Consider the following 22,818-nt stretch of genomic DNA (forward strand, 5'->3'; position numbering starts at 1 on the left):
GTAGTACCTACCACACCATACAGTACTGAGTAATAGTACCTACCATACTGTACTAATAGTACCTACCATACAGTACTGAGTAGTAGTACCTACCATACTGTACTGAGTAATAGTACCTACTCTACAGACAGGAAATGGTAAGTAGTTCATGTGACTCATAAACAATAAATAATCGCTGATGTCCTTTCTCTGCAGCCCCCCCTGCTTTCCGTGAGACCCCGCCCATGCACGTGGAGGTGCGTGTCGGAGACACCTTGACGCTCACTTGTCTAGCATATGGGAACCCGCAGCCGGTCGTGTCGTGGAAGCGAGATGATGCCATCATAGAGAGCGGGGACAAGATCCAGGCAAGTGTGAACGTAGAGGAAGTTTCCTGTAATGCAGCCTAGATACCCCGCGAGACGCGTCCGGAAATCTGGCGTGTTTCCAGTCACTTGCAAGTCGCCCTTTGTAATGAGAGTACGTCTTAATTCTCCAGATATGCGCCTCAGTCAATCCCGCGGAACCAGCACTAGTGCCTCTGGCTAGAATAGCATACAATAATCGGGGGACCAAAGAGTGTGGGGTCCCCTCCAATATTGCCATCACAGCACCAGGCTTTACCGGCCGGGGCGAGTGGAGATACCGGTATGGCAGTAGTGAGCAAATAAGATTATAAAAGGGCTGCCTAGGCAAGCTGGCTCGTGGAGAAACACAAGTGCCAGCATGGCTGTGCATCAGGGGCCACTGACACCCGGAGTTCATATATATATATACATGTATATATATATATATATATACATGTATGTATATATATATATATATATATATATATATACATGTATATATATATATGTATATATATATGTGTATATATATATATATATATATATATATATGGTTTGTAAGGTATGAAAAAATGCAAAAAAATGTGGAAAACTCATGGCGACCTTTTTCCATGTCGACCTAATAGCCGTGTCGACATATTTCCGGTGTCGACATAATGTGTGTCGACCAATATGTGTTGACCTATACAGTGTTGACCTAGAGTCCGGATACCGGCATCCATGGTACTTGCCAACAAAAGAAGCCATAATTGAGAATGTCTTTCGGGACCCCGCCTACTCGCTGACACTCTCCATAGGAATGAATAGGGCCGCGCTGATTGGTCAGAGCAGCGGGAGTTACCACGCTCTGACCAATTGGCGCGGCCCTGTTCATTTCTATGGATAGTTTCCGCAAGTGACCTCTCATTACTGGTGGGGACCAGAAAGGGACTAGTTGCGTCATATCTTAGGGGTGGTTGAGCAGGAACCCTGAGGATGGGGGGTCTGTCTCCACTGAAACACGGCAATGACTTTAGCATGTGCTGTATTTATTAATATATTAAGTAAGTAACTAGGTGTCGCCCTTTTTCTACACTTATTCTCAGTTATTGCAATATCCCTGTGTGACTAGGGTACATATATATGTATATGTATAATGGCCCTCATTCCGAGTTGTTCGCTCACAAGGCGATTTTAGCAGAGTTACACACGCTAAGCCGCCGCCTACTGGGAGTGAATCTTAGCTTCTTAAAATTGCGAACGATGTATTCGCAATATTGCGATTACAAACTACTTCGCAGTTTCAGAGTAGCTTCAGACTTACTCGGCATCTGCGATCAGTTCAGTGCTTGTCGTTCCTGGTTTGACGTCACAAACACACCCAGCGTTCGCCCAGACACTCCTCCGTTTCTCCAGCCACTCCCACGTTTTTTCCGGAAACGGTAGCGTTTTCATCCACACGCCCATAAAACGCCGTGTTTCCGCCCAGTAACACCCATTTCCTGTCAATCACATTACGTTCGCCGGAGCGAAGAAAAAGCCGTGAGTAAAAAAACTATCTTCATAGCAAAATTACTTGGCGCAGTGCGAACATTGCGCATGCGTACTAAGCAGAAAAACGCTGCGATGCGAAGAAAATTACCGAGCGAACAACTCGGAATGAGGGCCAATGTTTGTAAATGACCGGCACTGATGCAGCAAGTGGCCCCGGTGCCCTGACTTATTAGTAATGTACGCAAATGTTTCAGGGTGCAAAGGGGATTACACCCCTAAACTTGAACACGGCTTGCAGCTTTATGTCCTCTGTTCAGACCCCGAGTGCCGGACACCCCCACAACACATATATATAAATATATATATCACCAATCAGACATGCTTGCAGGCAAACAATGCCTTGTATGTAGACAGTAAACACTGCGCTGTGTGGTCTTTGGACGCCGTCTGCCTCGCTGTCCGCTGCACTCACACCATATCCCTGTTTACTCATCAGAACATGCATTGTGCCTGCGTAGACACAAAACAGCGGCGGGCATTGTATCAGCGCCTCACAACAAAAGACCCTGTCACTTACTGTGCCCTGCAAGGTGGCGACAGCCTTCTCTGCTGCTCTGCTGCCCCCTAGTGTCCTTCTCCGGCACAGCGCGCTCCTTGTTTCCCAGCGTTCTGCAGCACCACAGAATGAGCTCATGTTATGCTTATCAATAAATAATGCTATAACAGCCTGCCTTTCAGAAGAAGGCATTAGCTCCTAGCCCGTGGATAGGCTGAGTTCCCATAAAACTGTCTCTGCCTGCGTCATGTTGGCATTTGCTGCGCGCAGGCGAATAATACTCTTTTAAATGTTTGTTTGGAAATGTCAGCTAGCGGTTACAGCGAATAGAAAAGGGAAAATGTCATTGGTTCCTAAACATTATTTATATATCTGCTTCATTTGTTGGTCCGTCATTGATAGGGCGGGTACAGGACCCCGTGTCACACGTTGGTGAGGTCTATTAGATAGAATTACTATATCCACTATACGGGTGTGGTTCATCAAATCGACAGTGTCTAGGTCGACCACTATAGGTCGACAGTCACTATGTCGACATGGATGGAAGGTCGACAGGGTTTCTAGGTCGACATGTGCTAGGTCGACAGGGCTAAAGGTCGACATGAGGATTTTTTTTTTTTTTTTGGGTGTCGTTTTCTTCGTAGAGTGACCGGGATCCCAAATTAGTGCACCACGTCCCCTCGCATGGTGCCTTCGCTCCGCTACCGCTTCGCTCGGCACACTTTACCGTACCAATCGTAGTCCACGTGGATCGTTAAGTATGAAAAAATTTAAAAAAAGAAAAAAAATGTGAAAAACTCATGTCGACCTTTAGACTTGTCGACCTAGCACATGTCGACCTAGAAACCCTGTCGACCTTCCATCCATGTCGACCTAGTGACTGTCGACCTATAGTGGTCGACCTAAACATTGTCGACCTAGACACTGTCGATCTTCAGACCGGATCCCCCACTATACGCAGTTTCAGTAGACCATGTATGATAACAGTGTGATTGGAATTACACATTTGTTTTAATTTTTTTTTATAATTTATCCTATTTTGTTGCATACAGATTAATAATGGGTCATTACGGATCGTCGGGGTTCAGCGTTCCAGCGCCGGCGTGTACACATGCCATGCGTCCAGCGACGAGGGAGAGGTGACTCACACAAGCCGTGTGCTGGTACAAGGTAGGAAGCGATCGCACGGTATAAGCCGACATGGAATTCTGTGCTTCGGTTATGTGGCTCATTCCTGGGCTTCATCCTTATACCCTGTTTTGTGGCAAGGCTTTAAGGTTTTAAGAAGTATAATTTTTTTGTGTGGAATAAATATAGGGCCTAATTCAGACCTGATCGCAGCAGCAAACTTTTTCTTTAATGGGCAAAACCATGTGCAGTGCAGCTGGGCCAGATGTAACATGTGCAGAGAGAGTGAGATTTGGGTGGAGTGTGTTCAAACTGAAATCTAAATTGCAGTGTAAAAATAAAGCAGCCAGTATTTACCCTGCACAGAAACAAAATAACCCACCCAAATCTAACTCTCTCTGCACATGTTATATCTGCCCCACCTGCAGTGCACATGGTTTTGCCCATTAGAGAAAAATTTTGCTGCTACGACCAGGTCTGAATTACCCCCATAGATAGGAGACCAAAGTGCCTAGTAGAATTTGAAGCAGTCTATCACAGTTGTTTTAGGGTCAGAAAGCCCTGTAAGGACGTTGAGTTTTTTTGCAAAAATCAGATTTCCTAGAAAATGCGATGGAATCTGCTAAATGTTTGTAAGGCCCTTAACTTACCATAAAACATGTGTTTCCATCAGGATGGCTGATGGGAACCGCTCATATTATGATAACATTTTCTCCTCAGGTCCACCCGTCATCGTCGTCCCTCCAGAAAACATCACCGTCAATATATCCCAAGATGCCTTTCTGACCTGCCAGGCCGAGGCCTATCCCGCTAACCTCACCTACAGCTGGTTCCACGGCAACAGCAACGTCTATCTCCTCAGGTGAGGTTCCGGCAGGTGTCAGCCCCACCACCCATCTCCCCCCGTGACATCACCATTCACTTAGCTCAGCGTATATATAGGGACGCAGTGAGGCTCAGTAATGAGAAGGCCACCCCTCAGAGTCATGGTATCATCCAGTTTTTTCCTGGGTGAACAGATCTGCTCAGACAACCAAAGAGCGCAGACTCAGTACACGCTAGCCACAATTATAACCCATAATAAGCCGGACTGAGCCCTCTGTTTAAGGATATTGGAGGTAATTCAGAGCTGATCGCTAGGCTGTGTTTTCGTACAGCCTGCGATCAGGTCTAAACTTCACATGCTTATGCACCGCAATGCGCAGGCGTGTCGCACGGGTACAAAGCGGATCGCCGCTCAGCGATGGGCTTGTGCGAAGAATCCATTCGCATGGCCGATCGCAAGGAGATTGACAGGAAGAAGGCGTTTGTGAGTGGCAACTGACCGTTTTCTGGGAGTGGTAGGAAAAACGCAGGCGTGTCCAAGTGTTTGCAGGGAGGGTTCCTGACGTCAATTCCGGTCCTGAACAGGCTGAAGTGCTAAGTCCTGGGCTGCGCAGAGACTGCACAAGATAAGCTCTGCTACACATGCGATCACACACGTGCACAGCTAAAATACACTCCCCCTGTAGGCGGCGACTATCTGCAAAAATCACCTGCTAGCGATCAGGTCTGAATTAGGCCCATTGAGGATAAAAACTGAGGTTTGGGCTATGAGGGATTGGTGTTGTAAATTAGCCATGCGGGTGACTAGATCAGAGGTGATGTCCTTGGTGTTAGAACCACAAGCTCCCAGCATGTGGCTTTTTATTGGTCCAAGCTGCCCATGCAGGGCGTAAAAGTTGTGACCAATCAGAACTCTACTTGTTGAGCAGTCATCTTCATTGCAGCCAACTAATATTATCAGTTTGTGGTGAGGGACCTATGAGGTTGTAGGAGCCCCGGTATTGTGGGGTCCTGGGGTTAGCATCCTTGTTTTTATATCCCGGCCTATAACCCAGCATTGACCACACCACAGAAAGAGCTCACTGTCATTGTATGAACTCAGCAAATTGGGATAAAACAGAAAGCGATTGTATCCCTGGAACTTTGCAGCACCCTGAAACTGCCAATTCCATAGAGTAAAGAAAGTTTTCCTGCCAGTTATTTAACCACAGATATTAACCCGCACCTCATCCTCACATTAACCCCCATCATCTACCTCATAGTATATGCATAACATTACTGCAATAGTAGATATACAGTATATCCAGCATTATCATCAACAACAAAGCAATAAATATAGGAACATGTACATTGTGAGAGGGTATTGATCGGTGGCACCGAATCGGACATGAAAGCCATGGTGAGCCTGTCTTTCATTTATGACAAGAAATGCGACAAAAATGAGAAAAGTTTGTCTCGTTCCTCTGTGACGCCCTCACCCTTCTGAATTTCAGCCGTCTCCAGTCTAGAGTCCGCATCCTGGTAGATGGGAGTTTTCTTCTGCAACAGGTCACCCCGGAGGATTCTGGGAAATACACCTGCATCCCCAGCAACGGCATGTGGAAGTCGCCGTCTGCCTCGGCCTACCTCACCGTCCTGCGTACGTATCAGCCCCCCCCTGCGTCACCAAACGTCACTAGTATTGGTCAGTGCTCATATACCTCAGACGAAAATAGGTTTAACTGTGCGGGAGTAAAGTGCGGCTGACACAGGAATTCCTTTAAGCGTTCTAGGACCAAGACTCTCCTACGTGTAATGTTAATGACCTTGGATTGTAATACAAAAATTCAGCCAGAAGCCGTGACTTTACTGCTGTACTTTCCTTTACATTGTGTAACAGCTGAGAAAACGCTTGGTTACCGCTAAACTTCCCTTTACATTGTGTAACAGCTGGGAAAACGCTTGGTTACCGCTATACTTCCCTTTACATTGTGTAACAGCTAGGAAAACACTTCCCTTTACATTGTGTAACAGCTGGGAAAACACTTGGTTACCGCTACACTTCCCTTTACATTGTGTAACAGCTAGGAAAACACTTCCCTTTACATTGTGTAACAACTGAGAAAACGCTTGGTTACCGCTAAACTTCCCTTTACATTGTGTAACAGCTGAGAAAACGCTTGGTTACCGCTATACTTCCCTTTACATTGTGTAACAGCTAGGAAAACACTTCCCTTTACATTGTGTAACAGCTGGGAAAACACTTCCCTTTACATTGTGTAACAGCTGGGAAAACGCTTGGTTACCGCTATACTTCCCTTTACATTGTGTAACAGCTAGGAAAACACTTCCCTTTACATTGTGTAACAGCTGGGAAAACACTTCCCTTTACATTGTGTAACAGCTGGGAAAACACTTCCCTTTACATTGTGTAACAGCTGGGAAAACACTTCCCTTTACATTGTGTAACAGCTAGGAAAACACTTCCCTTTACATTGTGTAACAGCTGGGAAAACACTTCCCTTTACATTGTGTAACAGCTAGGAAAACACTTCCCTTTACATTGTGTAACAGCTGGGAAAACACTTCCCTTTACATTGTGTAACAGCTGGGAAAACACTTCCCTTTACATTGTGTAACAGCTAGGAAAACACTTCCCTTTACATTGTGTAACAGCTGGGAAAACACTTCCCTTTACATTGTGTAACAGCTAGGAAAACACTTCCCTTTACATTGTGTAACAGCTGGGAAAACACTTCCCTTTACATTGTGTAACAGCTGGGAAAATGCTTGTTTACCGCTATACTTCCCTTTACATTGTGTAACAGCTGGGAAAACGCTACACTTTACATTGTGTAACAGCTGGGAAAACACTTCCCTTTACATTGTGTAACAGCTGGGAAAACACTTCCCTTTACATTGTGTAACAGCTGGGAAAATGCTTGTTTACCGCTATACTTCCATTTACATTGTGTAACAGCTGGGAAAACATTTCCCTTTACATTGTGTAACAGCTGGGAAAATGCTTGTTTACCGCTATACTTCCCTTTACATTGTGTAACAGCTGGGAAAACGCTTCGTTAAACGGATTGATAGTTAACAATCCTTCCATTTTCAAAAATATTCTTAAATCTGTGCCATTTTGCCTTCAGACCCAGCGTATGTGACGGACATGCCCCCCGAGACCTACTTGCCCATCGGCATGCGAGGTGTAATCAGTTGTCCCACCAGAGCCAATCCACCATTGTTATCTGTCAGCTGGACTAGGGATGGTGCCCCGCTGGAGTTCCGCAAGGTAAGTGCTGTGGCTGACGATCACCTGATCTGTTATCTGACCATTTGATGCAATGAAACGTCACATATGGATTCCGCATGCCTTGTCTGGTTCTTATCTGTAATCCCTAGATTGGCGCAAAGCATCTCTAATGGGTATTTTCACTTAAGCAAATGTCCTTTTAAAAAGAGGTGTGGTATGACTTGTCGACACCAGAATGTTGACAGGTTCTGATTGTCGACAGAAGATCTACATGGTAATTAGGTCGACAATCAGTATGCAGACATGCATTTAGGTTGACATGGTTAAAATGTTGACACGTTCGGCATATCGACGCCAAAATACTGACGTACGATTTTTATTTTTGCCTATCGTCTATCATCTCACCCTAAACCTAACCCTGACCCAAAACCCCCCGACAAAAACATATGTCGATATTTTAGTGTCTACATTCTGAACGTGTCGGCATTTTAACCATGTTGACCTAAATACATGGCTATGTGTTAAACCTTCTGAATGTCGACAAGTCGACCGAATACCTTCTGAAAAGATCCTTCACGGACCGAGTGTAATGCGGTCCCTAGAGCTGGGTGAGGTCGTCTCCTTCACCAGGGTGGACTCCAAGGAAATTGCATCTCCCCAAAGGAGAGCGCGATATGCAACGCGGGGAGTAGTGGTGAATGTGGTGTCCGCAATTAAGCCGTCGCTTTATTTTGGCTACAGGATAACATCGTCCAGTCCCAGCACCGTAAAATGACGCTGTAACATCTAACAAAGGTCGGCCTGATATCCTGGGGGTCCTCCCAGAGAGGGGGGCCCGGGTGGGAATAGCCACCACTATACAGGAATAGGGAGGACATTACCATTATTCCATGAGAACTCTTCCATACACACCAGTGAGTTTTCCATGAACTTTTGGTTGAGGGGAAACATCTGCAACACATTTGTCTACACTTTGCTGCTGTAAATGGATTTGATGCCCGTATCTGATAATGAGATGATCACTTCCGTACATAATAGAATAGGGCTTTGCCAATGCCTAGGAGAGGGCGCATTTGTGCCCATGCTAAGAATGATTTAATATGAGAACCATAGGTGATGTGATGTTGATGGCTTGTTCTCTCGTTACCAGTTCCCAGGTTGGTACTTGGAAGATAACGGCTCGATTGTGATAGCAACGGGTAACGATGATGCCCTCGGCACATACACTTGTACCCCCTACAACAGCTACGGCACCGCAGGAATCTCCCTTCCCACCGTGGTTATACTGAAGGTAAAAGAAGCCCTCTTATCTCATTTTCAGCTTCTTCCATGTATTGGGGCCTGGGGTTCGATGAACTTACTGGAGTTTGTATGTTCTCCCCGTGTTAGGGTGAGGTTTCCTCCGGGTGCTTCGGTTTCCTCCCAAAAACATACTGGCGGGTTTATTGGCTGCTGACTAAATTGGCCCTGGCGTGTGTGCACCTGTGGCAGGGAAATTAGATTGTAAGCTCACGCAGACAGACTGAAACTTTACGTTAAAACTTTTGTGCTTTTTTTATTTCGTTATTTCTGACTTTCTAAATGTTCCTCCAACAGGACCCTCCGGTGTTCTCTGTTCTGCCCAAAGACGAGTATTTTCAGGAAGTCGGGAGAGAGCTGGTGGTGCCGTGCTCCGCAGTGGGTGACCCTCCACCTTCTATACAATGGTCTAAGGTGAGGGGGCAGATGCTATAGGCATTACCGATTTAATCATTGCATGCACAATCACATACCCCTGATTTCTCTAGGCACAATGTCTCCAAAAGCACAGTGGTATAGTGGTTAGCATTACTGACTCGCAGCACTGAGATCACGAGTTCAATTCCCAATCCTGGCCCCATCTGTGTGGAGTTTGCATGTTTCCGGTGTATTTGTGTGAGTTTCCGCCTGGAGCTCGTGTTTCCTCCCGCACCCCAAAACCATACTGGTAGGTTACTTGCCTTCTGACAAAAGTGAACCCTAGTGTGTGTGTGTCTGTGTGATAACAAAAGGTTTCAGGAGCTGGTGGGCAGGGGCAGTGGTGATATGACAGGAAGGGATTAGTAGGGATCGGAAAGGCAGCATTTATATATATAAGAGGATTTCTAGAACAAGGGGACATGCTGTGAAAATGGAGTGTATGGAATCAGATTTACAGAAAGAGCGTCAGCTCCGTGGAACAGTCTTGCACCATTGGTAGTAAAATAAAGTCATAAGGAATGGAACAAATAATTGACAACACGGAAATAAGGAAAAATTGCACAAAAAAAGACAGACGATACGGACCCCTAGGCACGTTATTGCCGTGTATTCTGCGCTTATATACAATATACACAAAAATGAATGGTAAACACAAAGGGGGTCATTCCGAGTTGTTCGCTCGTTGCCTATTTTCGCTATGCTGCGATTTGTTGCTAATTGCGCATGCGCAAAGTACGCAGGGCGCATGCGCTTAGTTATTTAACTAAAAACTTAGCAGATTTGCTGTGGATCCTGCGGAGCTTTTCAGTCGCACTGCTGATCGGTGAGTGATTGACAGGAAAGGGGCGTTTCTGGGTGGTAACTGAGCGTTTTCCGGTAGTGTGCTAAAAAAACGCAGGCGTGTCAGGGAATAACGCGGGAGTGTCTGGAGAAACGGGGGAGTGGCTGGCCGAACGCAGGGCGTGTTTGTGACGTCAAACCAGGATCTAAACGGACTGAGCTGATCGCAATCTGTGAGTAGGTCTGGAGCTACTCAGAAACTGCTAAGAATTATTTATTAGCAGTTCTGCTAATCTTTTGTTCGCTATTCTGCTAAGCTAAGATACAATCTCAGAGGGCGGCGGCCTAGCGTGTGCAATGCTGCTAAAAGCAGCTAGCGAGCGAACAACTCGGAATGAGGGCCAAAAAGCGATGGTACAAATCTTACCTAGAACAGGCTACAGGTGTGTGCCATCTACTGGCTATGTGTGGTACTGCACGCCTTCCATCACAATACCTGTATGCAGTCATTCTCTGTTAAAGCACCAGGCTATCATCCCAGAAATCCAGCAAAACGTACCTGGATTGCATTGTATGAGAGATAGTTATTGATCTGTTAGATAATGTGAACTAAACCTACAATATAAAAATAGACAATCAAAGAAATAGGGTCGTTTGTCTTGGCTAAATAACAGCGGCCACTTTGTTCTGCAGTTGGGTCTGGCTGGGAGAAGCGCAGCTCAAATGGACGTCAACGGCAGTTTGGTATTTAGACCCCTGACCAAGGAGGAGCACGGCATGTGGGAATGCACAGCGGCCAATCACGTGGCCAGGATCAGCGCGCGCACGGCCGTCTTTGTGCTGGGTGAGTAACTGTCCCGCGGTGTGTGAGCTGGTGAGAAAGCTACGAGTATCCACTTCTGTGACTTTTTGTTATGTTCTAATCTTTGTAGGCACCAGCCCCCACGCTGTGTCCAACATCTCTGCTCAGGAGCTGGTGTCCGCGGTAAACATCAGCTGGAACCCCGGCTTTGACGGAGGATATTTCCAGAGGTTCAGCGTTTGGTATGCCCCGCTGTGAGTCGTCTTTTACTAACATAGGAAAGAGATGTGTCATTGCGTACAGGTGACGGCCGCGCGCGGTGTATTCATCGCCGCACGCGGAATGTATCCATCACGTGATCAGTGGAGTTAAAATTACTTAAATCATTTTGAAAACAGAATTTCAGCAAATGCTCCCTCTGAAGAAAATATATTAATTAAAACCATTTAACAAATTACACGGTGTGGAAACCACCATCCATTGATTTTATTTTTTTAAGTTTTATGAAATTATTATTTTTTTATTATTTTTTATTTTTTTTAAAAGCCCCTGTCCCTTATTTATGGTGGAGGCAGTAATTTTGGGCACAGTAAAAAAAAAAAGTAATGAAATGCAACTTTATATAGTCCATATAGTCCTTTATTTAGCTCGATTACATTGGGGGTGATTCAGAGTTGATCGTAGCTGTTCTAACTTTAGCACAGCTACAATCAGGCACACTGACATGCGGGGGGGACGCACAGCACAGGGCTAGTTTGCCCCGCATGTCAGGCCCTACCCCGTCGCAGAAGTACAAAAGCATCGCACAGCAGCGATGCTTTTGTACTTCAGGAGTAGCTCCCAGCCAGCGCAGCTCTTGCACACTTGCCCGGAGCTACTCGTCGCTGTCAAGGTCGCAGCGGCTGCGTGTGATGTCATACAACCGCCGTGGTCCGCCCACACCTGCGTTGGCCGGACCGCGCCCCCTAAATGGCGGATTAACGACGCCTTCCCGCCCAGCGACCGCCTCTGTCTGTGAATCAGGCAGAGGCGTTTGCTGGGCTACGACAACCGTCGGCTGTCTGCCATGCGCCGGCACACTGCGGCATTTGCGCAGTTCAGACCTGATCGGCTGCTGTGTGAAATGGCACAGCACCAATCAGACCTGAATTAGGCCCCTGGTCTCTTTAGCTATATCTTCCAACATTTAGGCATGTTAAATTGAGGAAAAATAATCCTTGCCTGATTCATTCCTCCCAGAAACACCCATTGTATTGTGAAGCTACGCCCCTTTTAAAGGGAGTGAACCGCATCTGTTTTGCCTAATTCAGGACAGTTGTTTTATCTGAGCATGCCAATATAGTGCCTCAGGGGTGTAACAGGTTTCTAGAGCACTGATTGGCTGCATTCTCATGAATATTGATACAGCCCAGTAATTGCCCGCCCCCGCGGTGCTTATTTGATGGGTGAGCTCAAACTCGCGTTGTTTTGTTACTTTTTTCTTTATAAACTAACGTCAAATTATCACCAGCTTTTATTTTTCCCGTGTGTATCCGAACCAGATTCATCTCTTTAACCAGTTGTTTAGCTAACTCTGATCCGTAGTCTGTGTATTATAGATATCTGCCTGTCTGTATTTTCACAATTCGGGGATAATTAAGTGCACTGAGAGGTTTATATGTAGAGCATGTGCTATGGACAGTTACTGGAATATTTAATTTGCCAATGGAAGCACATTAGAAAGAATAAACCAAAACTATAAGCTCCAACGTTATTACTGGGTGTCCAGCGGCTAAGTGCTGAGCACCGGTGTGCACAGAAAATTGCTTCCACCATAAAACATTTATATACCAGTAACTATTATTTCTGCAGCGGAGTACATTGGTTTCCACAGGGAAACATCGGAGGTGTAGAGTTGGATCTTGATCCAGGCACCAACAGGTTAAAGCTTTAGACTGTCCCAGGATGCATTGGGACCTCCTCTATAACCCCGCCTCCAGGCACTGTGAGCTCAGTTTAGAGTTGGTGCCTGCATGAAGCAGGTCACTTAACAGGGGGGCTGCGCTAGGCAGCCCTGAAAAAGCTTTTAGAAGACTTTAAGGGCCGCAGCATTTACATGTCAGTGTGACATACTGTGCTACGGCTCCGTCACCTCCTGAGCGGCGTCGCATACTCCCGCTGGCTCTGTTCCCAGGTACTTGCGACGGAGACGCTCCAATTCCTAGGCACACCACCGCAGACGCTCTCCTGGTTTGCATGGCTGCTACAGAAGGGAGGAGGTAAGAGGGTCCCCCATCCAGGACCCGCCATTAAAACGCGTTCCGGTCGCAGTCTAAGGAGACGGACTGTGACGCTGGCATGGACACTGTAACAGAGCAGGGAACCCACTATATCCACCAGGGCATAGGAGTACAGGTCGGATATATAAATATCCTATTTATTAAGGCTCCATAGTACCAGGTGGTGAGGACCAGCATAGGGGAGCCGGCGCTTAACATGTAGCCCCTCCCCCAGCTCCGGGCGCCATCTACTGCTGGTGTTCCCGCCCTGGAGCTGCCTCACACTCTCCCTCACCCCCTGACTGAGACGCTGGGCGCCATCTGCGGCTGGTTCCCGGGACTGCAGGGCAAAGTCTCCTCTGTAAATCCGCCTGTACATCAGCGCCGTGATTTTACAGTATTCTACATGTCAATAATAAGACAGCGTTAGTTAAGAACAAGTGTACCTGTGCCAGAATATATTGTACGAGTATTCCTGTAAATACATCCGGTCTCGGACCGCGCATTGTTTTATATATATATATATATATATATATATACACATATACTAATCCAGTGCAGTTTTATTGTCTGACTAAAATAATTATCTGCATTGTCACTGTGACTGTGTGTGCCTGTATCTGCTGTGTGGATTTCACTTTCAGTGTATCCCAGCTATATCTATCACTGTATTCTGTACCCTAAGGGACTAGGTGCGTCAAGGTCTCATATATAGTGCTGCACAGACCGTTAAGTGTTTTCTACTGTGTACTCAGTCACATCATACCGGATTTATTCGCTGGTGTTGTGTACTGTGTACGCAGTCACATAGTACCGGATTTAGACGCTGGTGTTGTGTACTGTGTACGCAGTCACATAGTACCGGATTTAGACGCTGGTGTTGTGTACTGTGTACACTGTCACATACTAGGGGATTTATTCGCAGGTATTGTTCTCTTTCTGGCTGTATCGTACTCATACGCTCTGCGATTACATTCACTAAAATGTCTAACACAAAGGGCGGGAAATCCATGGACGCTCCTGTATCATGCAGCGCATGCGCCAGGGATTTGCCTGAGTGGGAAGTGTCACAACTGAGGGCCTGAGCTGACGGGAGGCAGCCTCAGTTGTAGGGGCTGAGATGTACCGGAACCTGGGAGGTTGTATCAGACCCCTGGACATGTAAGTAACATGAATAATAACTGCCCGAAGGCGTGACCACGACAACTTGGATAAAAGTCAATGATGTTTATTATGACAACTCCGCAACACAGCAGCAGTAAAAGAAAACGTAAAAGTCAGCAAAGAATAAATACAGTTCCTGGGTACTACAGGATGGCAGGAGCCACAGGGCACTGGTAGTGTGAGATAGTTCTTATGATCTTCTAGATGGAAAGTCCTTACCAGGCCCGACTGTAGCAATGGAGATAACCCAGGATTGTGCCAGCTGGTGTTCCAGGAAAAGCTGGGTTGCTGAAGATAAAACAGCTGCTGTGGATACTGGCTGGAACCAGACTGTTGTTAGCACGGAGTGGATACTGGCTGGAACTAGTTAAATAATAAATGAACTTGGGAGCGATGAAATATGAACTGAAATGTAGAACTTGAGAGCGGAGAAATAATAATACCGGTGGAGAGTGGTAAAGTGTAGAAAGGACACCGGCCCTTTAAGGGAAGCTGTACTCTGCTGGAAGCTGAGCTGGAAGCAGGTAATGTTGTAGCTGGAAACAGATGAATCCACAATGGATTGGAGAGTCAGGCTACACCGCAGGTGGAATGCTGGTGCGGGTCTCTATGGTGGAAGTCTTGAGACAGGAGCTGGAACCTGGAAGACAATCACAGGAGAGAGACAAACAGGAACTAGGTTTGACAACCAAAGCACTGACGCCTTCCTTGCTCAGGCACAGTGTATTTATACCTGCAGCAAGGAAGGGATTGGCTAGGCAATTATGCAGATTATCAATACTGAGAACAGATTGGTGGAAATGATCAGCTGACAGAATCCAAGATGGCTGCGCCCATGCAGACACTTGGAGGGAAGTTTGGTTTGTAATCCATGTGGTAATGAAAACAGTAATGGCGGCGCCGGCCACCGGAGACAGGAGGCGCCAGGCTGACAGATGCACATCCAACCACGCGGACACAGCGGAGGCCGCGGCTGACGTAATCGCCACTCAGACACTCTGCATGCAGAAGTTCAGGGACGGCGGCGGAGGCCGCGGGAGACGCCATGCCAAGTGTAATATGGCGTTTACTGTGACAGCGTACCAGAGTGACAGGAGAGGATACAGGAATGTACACATCAGGATAACAGATGGGATCCGGTCCTGGAGCGCTGAGCCAGCCTTAGGAGGCATCTGATGGGTAAGAAATGGCGTCCAGATACCCGGATCGTGACAGCACCCCCCCCTTTAGGAGTGGCCCCAGGACACTTCTTTGGCTTTTGAGGAAACTTGGAATGGAATCTCCGGACCAAGGCAGGAGCATGGACATCAGAAGCATTGGTCCATGAACGTTCCTCAGGACCATAACCCTTCCAGTCAATAAGATATTGTAGTTGACCGTAACGGTGACGTGAGTCCAGGATCTTGGCCACTTCATACTCAACGCCTCGTTGAGTTTGGACTTTCGGAGTTGGAGGAAGTGAGGAATGAAACCGATTCAAGATCAGCGGTTTCAACAGGGAAACATGGAATGTCCTGGGTATTTTTAAGAAGGGAGGCAACTGGAGTTTGTAAGCAACAGGATTGATGACTTGTTCAATCTTGAAAGGACCGATATAGCGAGGTGCAAACTTCATACTGGGAACTCTTAACCTCAAATTCTTCGTGGATAACCATACCCGATCACCCACCTTGAGAGCAGGAACTGCTCGACGCTTCTTATCCGCAAACTTCTTGTACCTGAACGATGCCTTGAGCAGAGCTGATCGTACGCTCTTCCAGATATTGGCAAACTGATGCAAGGTGATATCCACTGCGGGAACAGAAGTTGCTGGAAGCGGTTGGAACTCAGGGACTTTAGGGTGGAATCCAAAGTTAGTGAAGAATGGTGTTGAAGCAGATGAAGAATGATACTGGTTGTTATGACAGAACTCGGCCCAGGGAAGTAATTGAACCCAGTCATCCTGAGAGGAGGACACATAGATGCGGAGGAAGGCCTCCAAGTCCTGATTCACCCTCTCGGTTTGACCATTGGTCTGAGGATGGTAAGCCGTGGAAAACTTTAGCTTGACTTGGAGGACTTGACATAAACTTCGCCAGAATTTGGCTGTGAATTGAACTCCTCGATCTGAGATAATTTCTTCAGGAAGACCGTGGAGTCGGAAGATCTCTTGTATGAATACTTGAGCCAACTTGGAAGCTGACGGAAGACCGGTGAGAGGAATGAAGTGTGCCATCTTGGTGAACCGGTCAACTACCACCCAGATGGTATTGAACTTGTTGCACATGGGTAAGTCTGTAATGAAATCCATCGACAAGTGGGTCCATGGTCGACGGGGAACGGATAGTGGAACCAGTTGCCCCGCAGGCGACTGGCGGGATACTTTTTGTTGGGCACACTTTGGGCAAGATGCAATAAACTCCAAGACGTCCTTTTTCAGAGTTGGCCACCAATAGGACCTAGAGATAAACTCCAGGGTTTTTTGGATACCTGTATGTCCGGCAAAACGGGAAGCATGGGCCCAATGCATGAGCTTCTTCCTTAGCATCGGCTTCACAAAACTTTTCCCTGATGGGGGCGTAGAGTCCATCCCTACCGTGGAGAATGCCAACGGATTTATAATAGGATGCTTGTCTGAAGACTCTGACTCATTTTCTTGCTCCCATGAGCGGGAAAGGGCATCGGCCTTGCGATTCTGAGAGCCCGGACAGAACTGGAGTTTAAAGTCGAACCTGGAAAAGAAAAGTGCCCATCTGGCCTGACGAGGGTTGAGACATTGTGCGCCCTTCAGGTATAAAAGGTTCTTGTGGTCTGTAAGTATGGTGATTGAATGAGAAGCTCCCTCCAACAGATACCTCCACTCTTCTAGAGCGAGCTTGATGGCTAGCAACTCCTGGTCGCCAATGGCATAGTTGCGCTCAGCTGGGGAGAACTTCCGGGAGAAGAAACTGCAAGGGTGTAAATGGCCATCTTTAGCCCTCTGAGATAACACCGCTCCTACTCCAACGGAGGAGGCATCCACCTCTAAGATGAAAGGAGAGTCGATGTCAGGCTGTTTCAGAACAGGCGCAGAGATGAACCTTTGTTTTAAAAGATGAAATGCTTGCATGGCTTCTTCAGACCACTTGGACGGGTTAGCACCCTTCTTAGTGAAAGCAGTAATAGGCGCCACAATGGTGGAAAAGTCTCGTATAAACTTTCGGTAATAGTTGGCGAACCCTAAGAACCTCTGGACCCCTTTGAGGGTTAAGGGTACCGGCCAATTTTGGATTGCTTGTAGTTTCTCAGGATCCATCTCTAGTCCGGAACCGGACACAATGTACCCTAGAAACGGAATGGACTTGACTTCAAAGACGCATTTTTCTAATTTGCAATAGAGATGATTGACACGGAGACGGGACAGAACCTCTTTAACCCAAAAACGATGTTCCTCTAAATCGTTGGCAAAAATGAGGATATCGTCTAGATAGACCACGACATGACGGTATAGAATGTCTCTGAAGATCTCATTGACAAAATGCTGGAAGACAGCTGGAGCATTGCTCAATCCGAAGGGCATGACGAGGTACTCATAATGTCCGTCACGGGTGTTAAAGGCGGTCTTCCACTCGTCACCCTCACGGATCCGGATGAGATTGTATGCACCTCGCAAGTCCAGCTTTGTAAAGATGGTAGCTCCGCTAACTCTGTCAAAGAGCTCAGTAATCAGGGGTAAAGGATAACGGTTCTTGATGGTAATGTCGTTCAAACCTCTGTAGTCGATGCACGGCCGCAGACCACCATCTTTCTTTTTTACAAAAAAGAAGCCTGCGCCGGCTGGAGAAGAAGAAGGTCGAATGAACCCCTTTGCTAGGTTCTCTTTAATATATTCCTCCATAGAATGCGTCTCAGGCAGAGACAACGGATAAGTTCGGCCTCGAGGTGGAACCTTCCCTGGAACGAGATCAATCGGACAGTCCCATTCTCTATGAGGAGGAAGGATATCAGCAGAAGCTTTACTGAACACATCCGTGAAATCTTGATATGGAGGAGGTGGAACATCAGACGACCTGGGGGAGGAAGAACAGACAGGCAATACTTTAAACAAACATGTCTCAGCACAGGAGGAACCCCATGCCAGGATTTGCGTAGTCGTCCAATCAATTGTAGGATTGTGAAGACGGAGCCATGGAAGGCCCAGGACCACAGGATGTGTGGCTCTTGGAATCACTAAAAAAGAAATAAGTTCGGAATGAAGAACTCCCACTCTCAGACGAACTGGTAGAGTCCTTAAAGAAATAACTGCATCAAAAATTTTGCTGCCATCCACGGCAGTTAAAGAAATGGACGAAGGAAGTCTCTCGGTGGGTAGGGACCACCGTTTAACATAGGCTTCGGTAATAAAGTTCCCAGCTGCTCCGGAATCAAGGAGGGCAATGACGTTCCGATAACGTTGAGCAACTTGAAGCGAGACTGGGAGATTACAATCTTGAGGAGATGGAGAGGAGATCATTACTCCTAGCCGGCCCTCTCCTTGGCGAGCTAGGATTTGGAGTTTCCCGGACGTTTGGGACAGGCATTAATGGTGTGAGACGGAGCTGCACAATAGAGACAGAGAAACTCGGAGAGACGTCTTCGGCGCTCAGCAGGAGTTAAACGGGAACGGCCAAGTTGCATGGGCTCATCTTTAGATGGTGACAGTTGACGAGGAGGAGGAGCAGAAGATTTTGGAGCAGATGATCTTCCACGCTCAGTTGCTCTCTCTCTGAAACGTAAATCAACTTTCGTGCAGAGCGAGATTAGCTCATCTAACTTAGAAGGTAAGTCTCTGGTAGCTAACTCATCTTTAATACGCTCAGATAAGCCATGCCAGAATGCAGCATACAGGGCCTCGTCGTTCCATGCCAGTTCGGATGCCAGGATCTGGAACTGTATCAGATATTGTCCTACAGTACGTGACCCCTGGCGTAAACGGAGAATCTCGGATGAAGCTGAGGTTACCCGGCCTGGCTCGTCGAAGATGCGCCTGAATGTTGACACGAAGGCAGTGTAGGAAGATAGCAGGGTGTCGGACCTCTCCCATAACGGTGATGCCCAATCAAGGGCTGAGCCACTGAAAAGAGAAATAATGTAGGCAATTTTTGTACGGTCACTGGGAAAATTGCCAGGTTGTAGCTCAAACTGAATCTCACACTGGTTGAGAAATCCCCTGCAGAATCTTGGAGATCCGTCAAATTTTGCTGGCGTTGGAAGATGAAGACGTGGAGCAGAAATGGGTAAGGTGGGTGGGGTTATAGCTGGAGTCACTGTGGTTGACGCACCAGACGCGCCTGATCCACGGAGAGTTGTCTGAATCCCATCCAGCCGAGTAGAGAGATCCTGGAGACAGCGGATGATGTGGCCCTGTGCAGCCTCCTGATGTTCTAGTCGGGCTGCCAGTTCTTGCATCGGCCTGGCCGCTTGATCCTGGTCTCCGGCTGGATTCATTAGGTCAGTGCTTACAGTCACAACTGAGGGCCTGAGCTGACGGGAGGCAGCCTCAGTTGTAGGGGCTGAGATGTACCGGAACCTGGGAGGTTGTATCAGACCCCTGGACATGTAAGTAACATGAATAATAACTGCCCGAAGGCGTGACCACGACAACTTGGATAAAAGTCAATGATGTTTATTATGACAACTCCGCAACACAGCAGCAGTAAAAGAAAACGTAAAAGTCAGCAAAGAATAAATACAGTTCCTGGGTACTACAGGATGGCAGGAGCCACAGGGCACTGGTAGTGTGAGATAGTTCTTATGATCTTCTAGATGGAAAGTCCTTACCAGGCCCGACTGTAGCAATGGAGATAACCCAGGATTGTGCCAGCTGGTGTTCCAGGAAAAGCTGGGTTGCTGAAGATAAAACAGCTGCTGTGGATACTGGCTGGAACCAGACTGTTGTTAGCACGGAGTGGATACTGGCTGGAACTAGTTAAATAATAAATGAACTTGGGAGCGATGAAATATGAACTGAAATGTAGAACTTGAGAGCGGAGAAATAATAATACCGGTGGAGAGTGGTAAAGTGTAGAAAGGACACCGGCCCTTTAAGGGAAGCTGTACTCTGCTGGAAGCTGAGCTGGAAGCAGGTAATGTTGTAGCTGGAAACAGATGAATCCACAATGGATTGGAGAGTCAGGCTACACCGCAGGTGGAATGCTGGTGCGGGTCTCTATGGTGGAAGTCTTGAGACAGGAGCTGGAACCTGGAAGACAATCACAGGAGAGAGACAAACAGGAACTAGGTTTGACAACCAAAGCACTGACGCCTTCCTTGCTCAGGCACAGTGTATTTATACCTGCAGCAAGGAAGGGATTGGCTAGGCAATTATGCAGATTATCAATACTGAGAACAGATTGGTGGAAATGATCAGCTGACAGAATCCAAGATGGCTGCGCCCATGCAGACACTTGGAGGGAAGTTTGGTTTGTAATCCATGTGGTAATGAAAACAGTAATGGCGGCGCCGGCCACCGGAGACAGGAGGCGCCAGGCTGACAGATGCACATCCAACCACGCGGACACAGCGGAGGCCGCGGCTGACGTAATCGCCACTCAGACACTCTGCATGCAGAAGTTCAGGGACGGCGGCGGAGGCCGCGGGAGACGCCATGCCAGGTGTAATATGGCGTTTACTGTGACAGCTTCCCAGAGTGACAGGAGAGGATACAGGAATGTACACATCAGGATAACAGATGGGATCCGGTCCTGGAGCGCTGAGCCAGCCTTAGGAGGCATCTGATGGGTAAGAAATGGCGTCCAGATACCCGGATCGTGACAGGAAGCTTTGAATGATGGTCTGTGTAATATGTGCCATACATCTCCCAGTCAGTCCGTAGCTCCTGTAACCAATCAGGAGCCACCTTGGGTGGTGTTCTCTACTATGCTTAATACGCTTGTGACATGCCTTACGCCCCCTATGGGACCTCCTGTGCCATTGCAGCCACATATTCTCCCTATGGTGATTCCACCTTGGGCGGATAATTTGTCTACCCAATTGCAGCAATTGAATCAATCTTTGGTTAGACATAAACCTACCCCAAGTCACTCTGGTGTCAAGGGGGTCGTCTAAGCGGGCTACTTCCTCCTCACTATCCACTAATCTCTCTGAAGATTCTTCTGATGAGGATGGGGAGTATACTGACCCGTCAGACACTGACACAGCTGCTTCTGACGAGGAATTTACTACTTAGGTTGATGACCCTGACTTAGTGGTTGCTGTTAAGCAAATCCTACAAATCATTGTTGATGATGAGGATTCCACTACGGTGTCTAAGAAACCTGATAAGTTTAAACGTCAGAAGGTAACTAAAATATTATTACCACATTCTGACCGTTTAATAGACATACGTTTACCAGGAATGAAGTTCTCCCTATCTAAAAAGATGCTAGCTCGTTATCCTCTCCCTTCTGAGTTGTGTAACAAGTGGGAAAATTCACCACCGGTGGATTCCCATGTCACCCGTCTTGTGGTGTCATCTACTCTGTCTGTCACCACTGTCACCTCCCTGAAGGAACCGACAGATAAGCGTGTGGAGGGATGCCTGAAGTCTATTTACTCCCTTACAGGTGCTGTACATAGACCTACTATAGCAGCCTCCTGGGCCACAAAAGGAATTGAAGCATGGGTTCAGGCATTAAAGGAAGAGCTGCCTCAAAATATATCTGATACTGCCAGACAGTACCTGTCTCATATTACCACCACCGCCTATTACATTCAGAAGGCGTCCTCTGAGGTGGGTGTGTTGGCAGCCAAGGCGTCTGCTACGTCCATCCTGGCTCGCCGTATTCTGAGGTTGAGGTCGTGGAAGGTGGACTTGGACTCCAAAAAGACCTTGGAGGTACTCCCTTTTAAGGGAGACATCCTATTTGGGGAAGATCTCCATAAGATTGTGACTAACTTAGCGGCTGCTAAGACTGCCTTTCTCCCGAATACTAATCCTTCTGCACAGAAGGCAAAAAGTACCACTTTTCGCTACTTTCGGCCTCAAGGAAAAACAAAAGGTCAGGCATTCCCGAGACAATCTCGTGCTCCCAAAACCACAAAGCCCAAAGCAAAACAATCCTGGACTACCCATCAGCCTGCTTCTAAACATGACAAGCCTGCTGCATGACGGGACGGGCCTCCCCCTGGGGGACCCCAGGGTGGGAGGCCGACTTCTGCGATTCACCCAGGTCTAGTTAAAGACCACTTGAGACGCATGGGTGCGAGAAGTTGTCTCTCACGGGTACGTAGTATCTTTCAAGAGACGCCCCCCTCGCCAGTTCTGCACAACGGTTATTCCTTCGGATCCGTTGAAGGCGTAAGCTCTACAACTGGTTGTGAGTTCCCTCCTGGATACAGGAGTGGTAGTGCCGGTACCTCTGTCCCAACAAGGCAGAGGATACTACTCGACCCTGTTTCTGATTCCGAATCCAAATGGGTCTTTCCTGCCTATACTCAACCTCAAATCACTGAACAAGTTTGTGCGAGTGTCCATGTTCCATATGGAAACACTGCGCTCAATTGTACTGGCCATGGAACCCGGAGATTATATGGTATCCGTGGATATACAGGAT

The 22,818-nt window shown here is 47.3% G+C and overlaps 1 protein-coding gene across 2 annotated transcripts in view; it reads left to right on the forward strand.

Moving 5' to 3' along the window:
• IGSF9 (immunoglobulin superfamily member 9) overlaps positions 1-22,818 on the forward strand; it is a 91,835-nt gene that overhangs the window by 44,334 nt on the left and 24,683 nt on the right. For both annotated transcript variants that reach the window (XM_063947004.1, XM_063947005.1), the window contains exons 5-13: positions 196-347; positions 3,408-3,525; positions 4,204-4,345; positions 5,802-5,947; positions 7,440-7,582; positions 8,694-8,834; positions 9,140-9,256; positions 10,736-10,886; positions 10,975-11,098. In XM_063947004.1, coding sequence (XP_063803074.1) covers positions 196-347; positions 3,408-3,525; positions 4,204-4,345; positions 5,802-5,947; positions 7,440-7,582; positions 8,694-8,834; positions 9,140-9,256; positions 10,736-10,886; positions 10,975-11,098 — 1,234 coding nt within the window. The remainder of the gene's footprint in view (positions 1-195; positions 348-3,407; positions 3,526-4,203; positions 4,346-5,801; positions 5,948-7,439; positions 7,583-8,693; positions 8,835-9,139; positions 9,257-10,735; positions 10,887-10,974; positions 11,099-22,818) is intronic.

This window comes from Pseudophryne corroboree, chromosome 12 (assembly GCF_028390025.1).
Source record: "Pseudophryne corroboree isolate aPseCor3 chromosome 12, aPseCor3.hap2, whole genome shotgun sequence".
NCBI classification, from domain to species: domain Eukaryota; kingdom Metazoa; phylum Chordata; class Amphibia; order Anura; family Myobatrachidae; genus Pseudophryne; species Pseudophryne corroboree.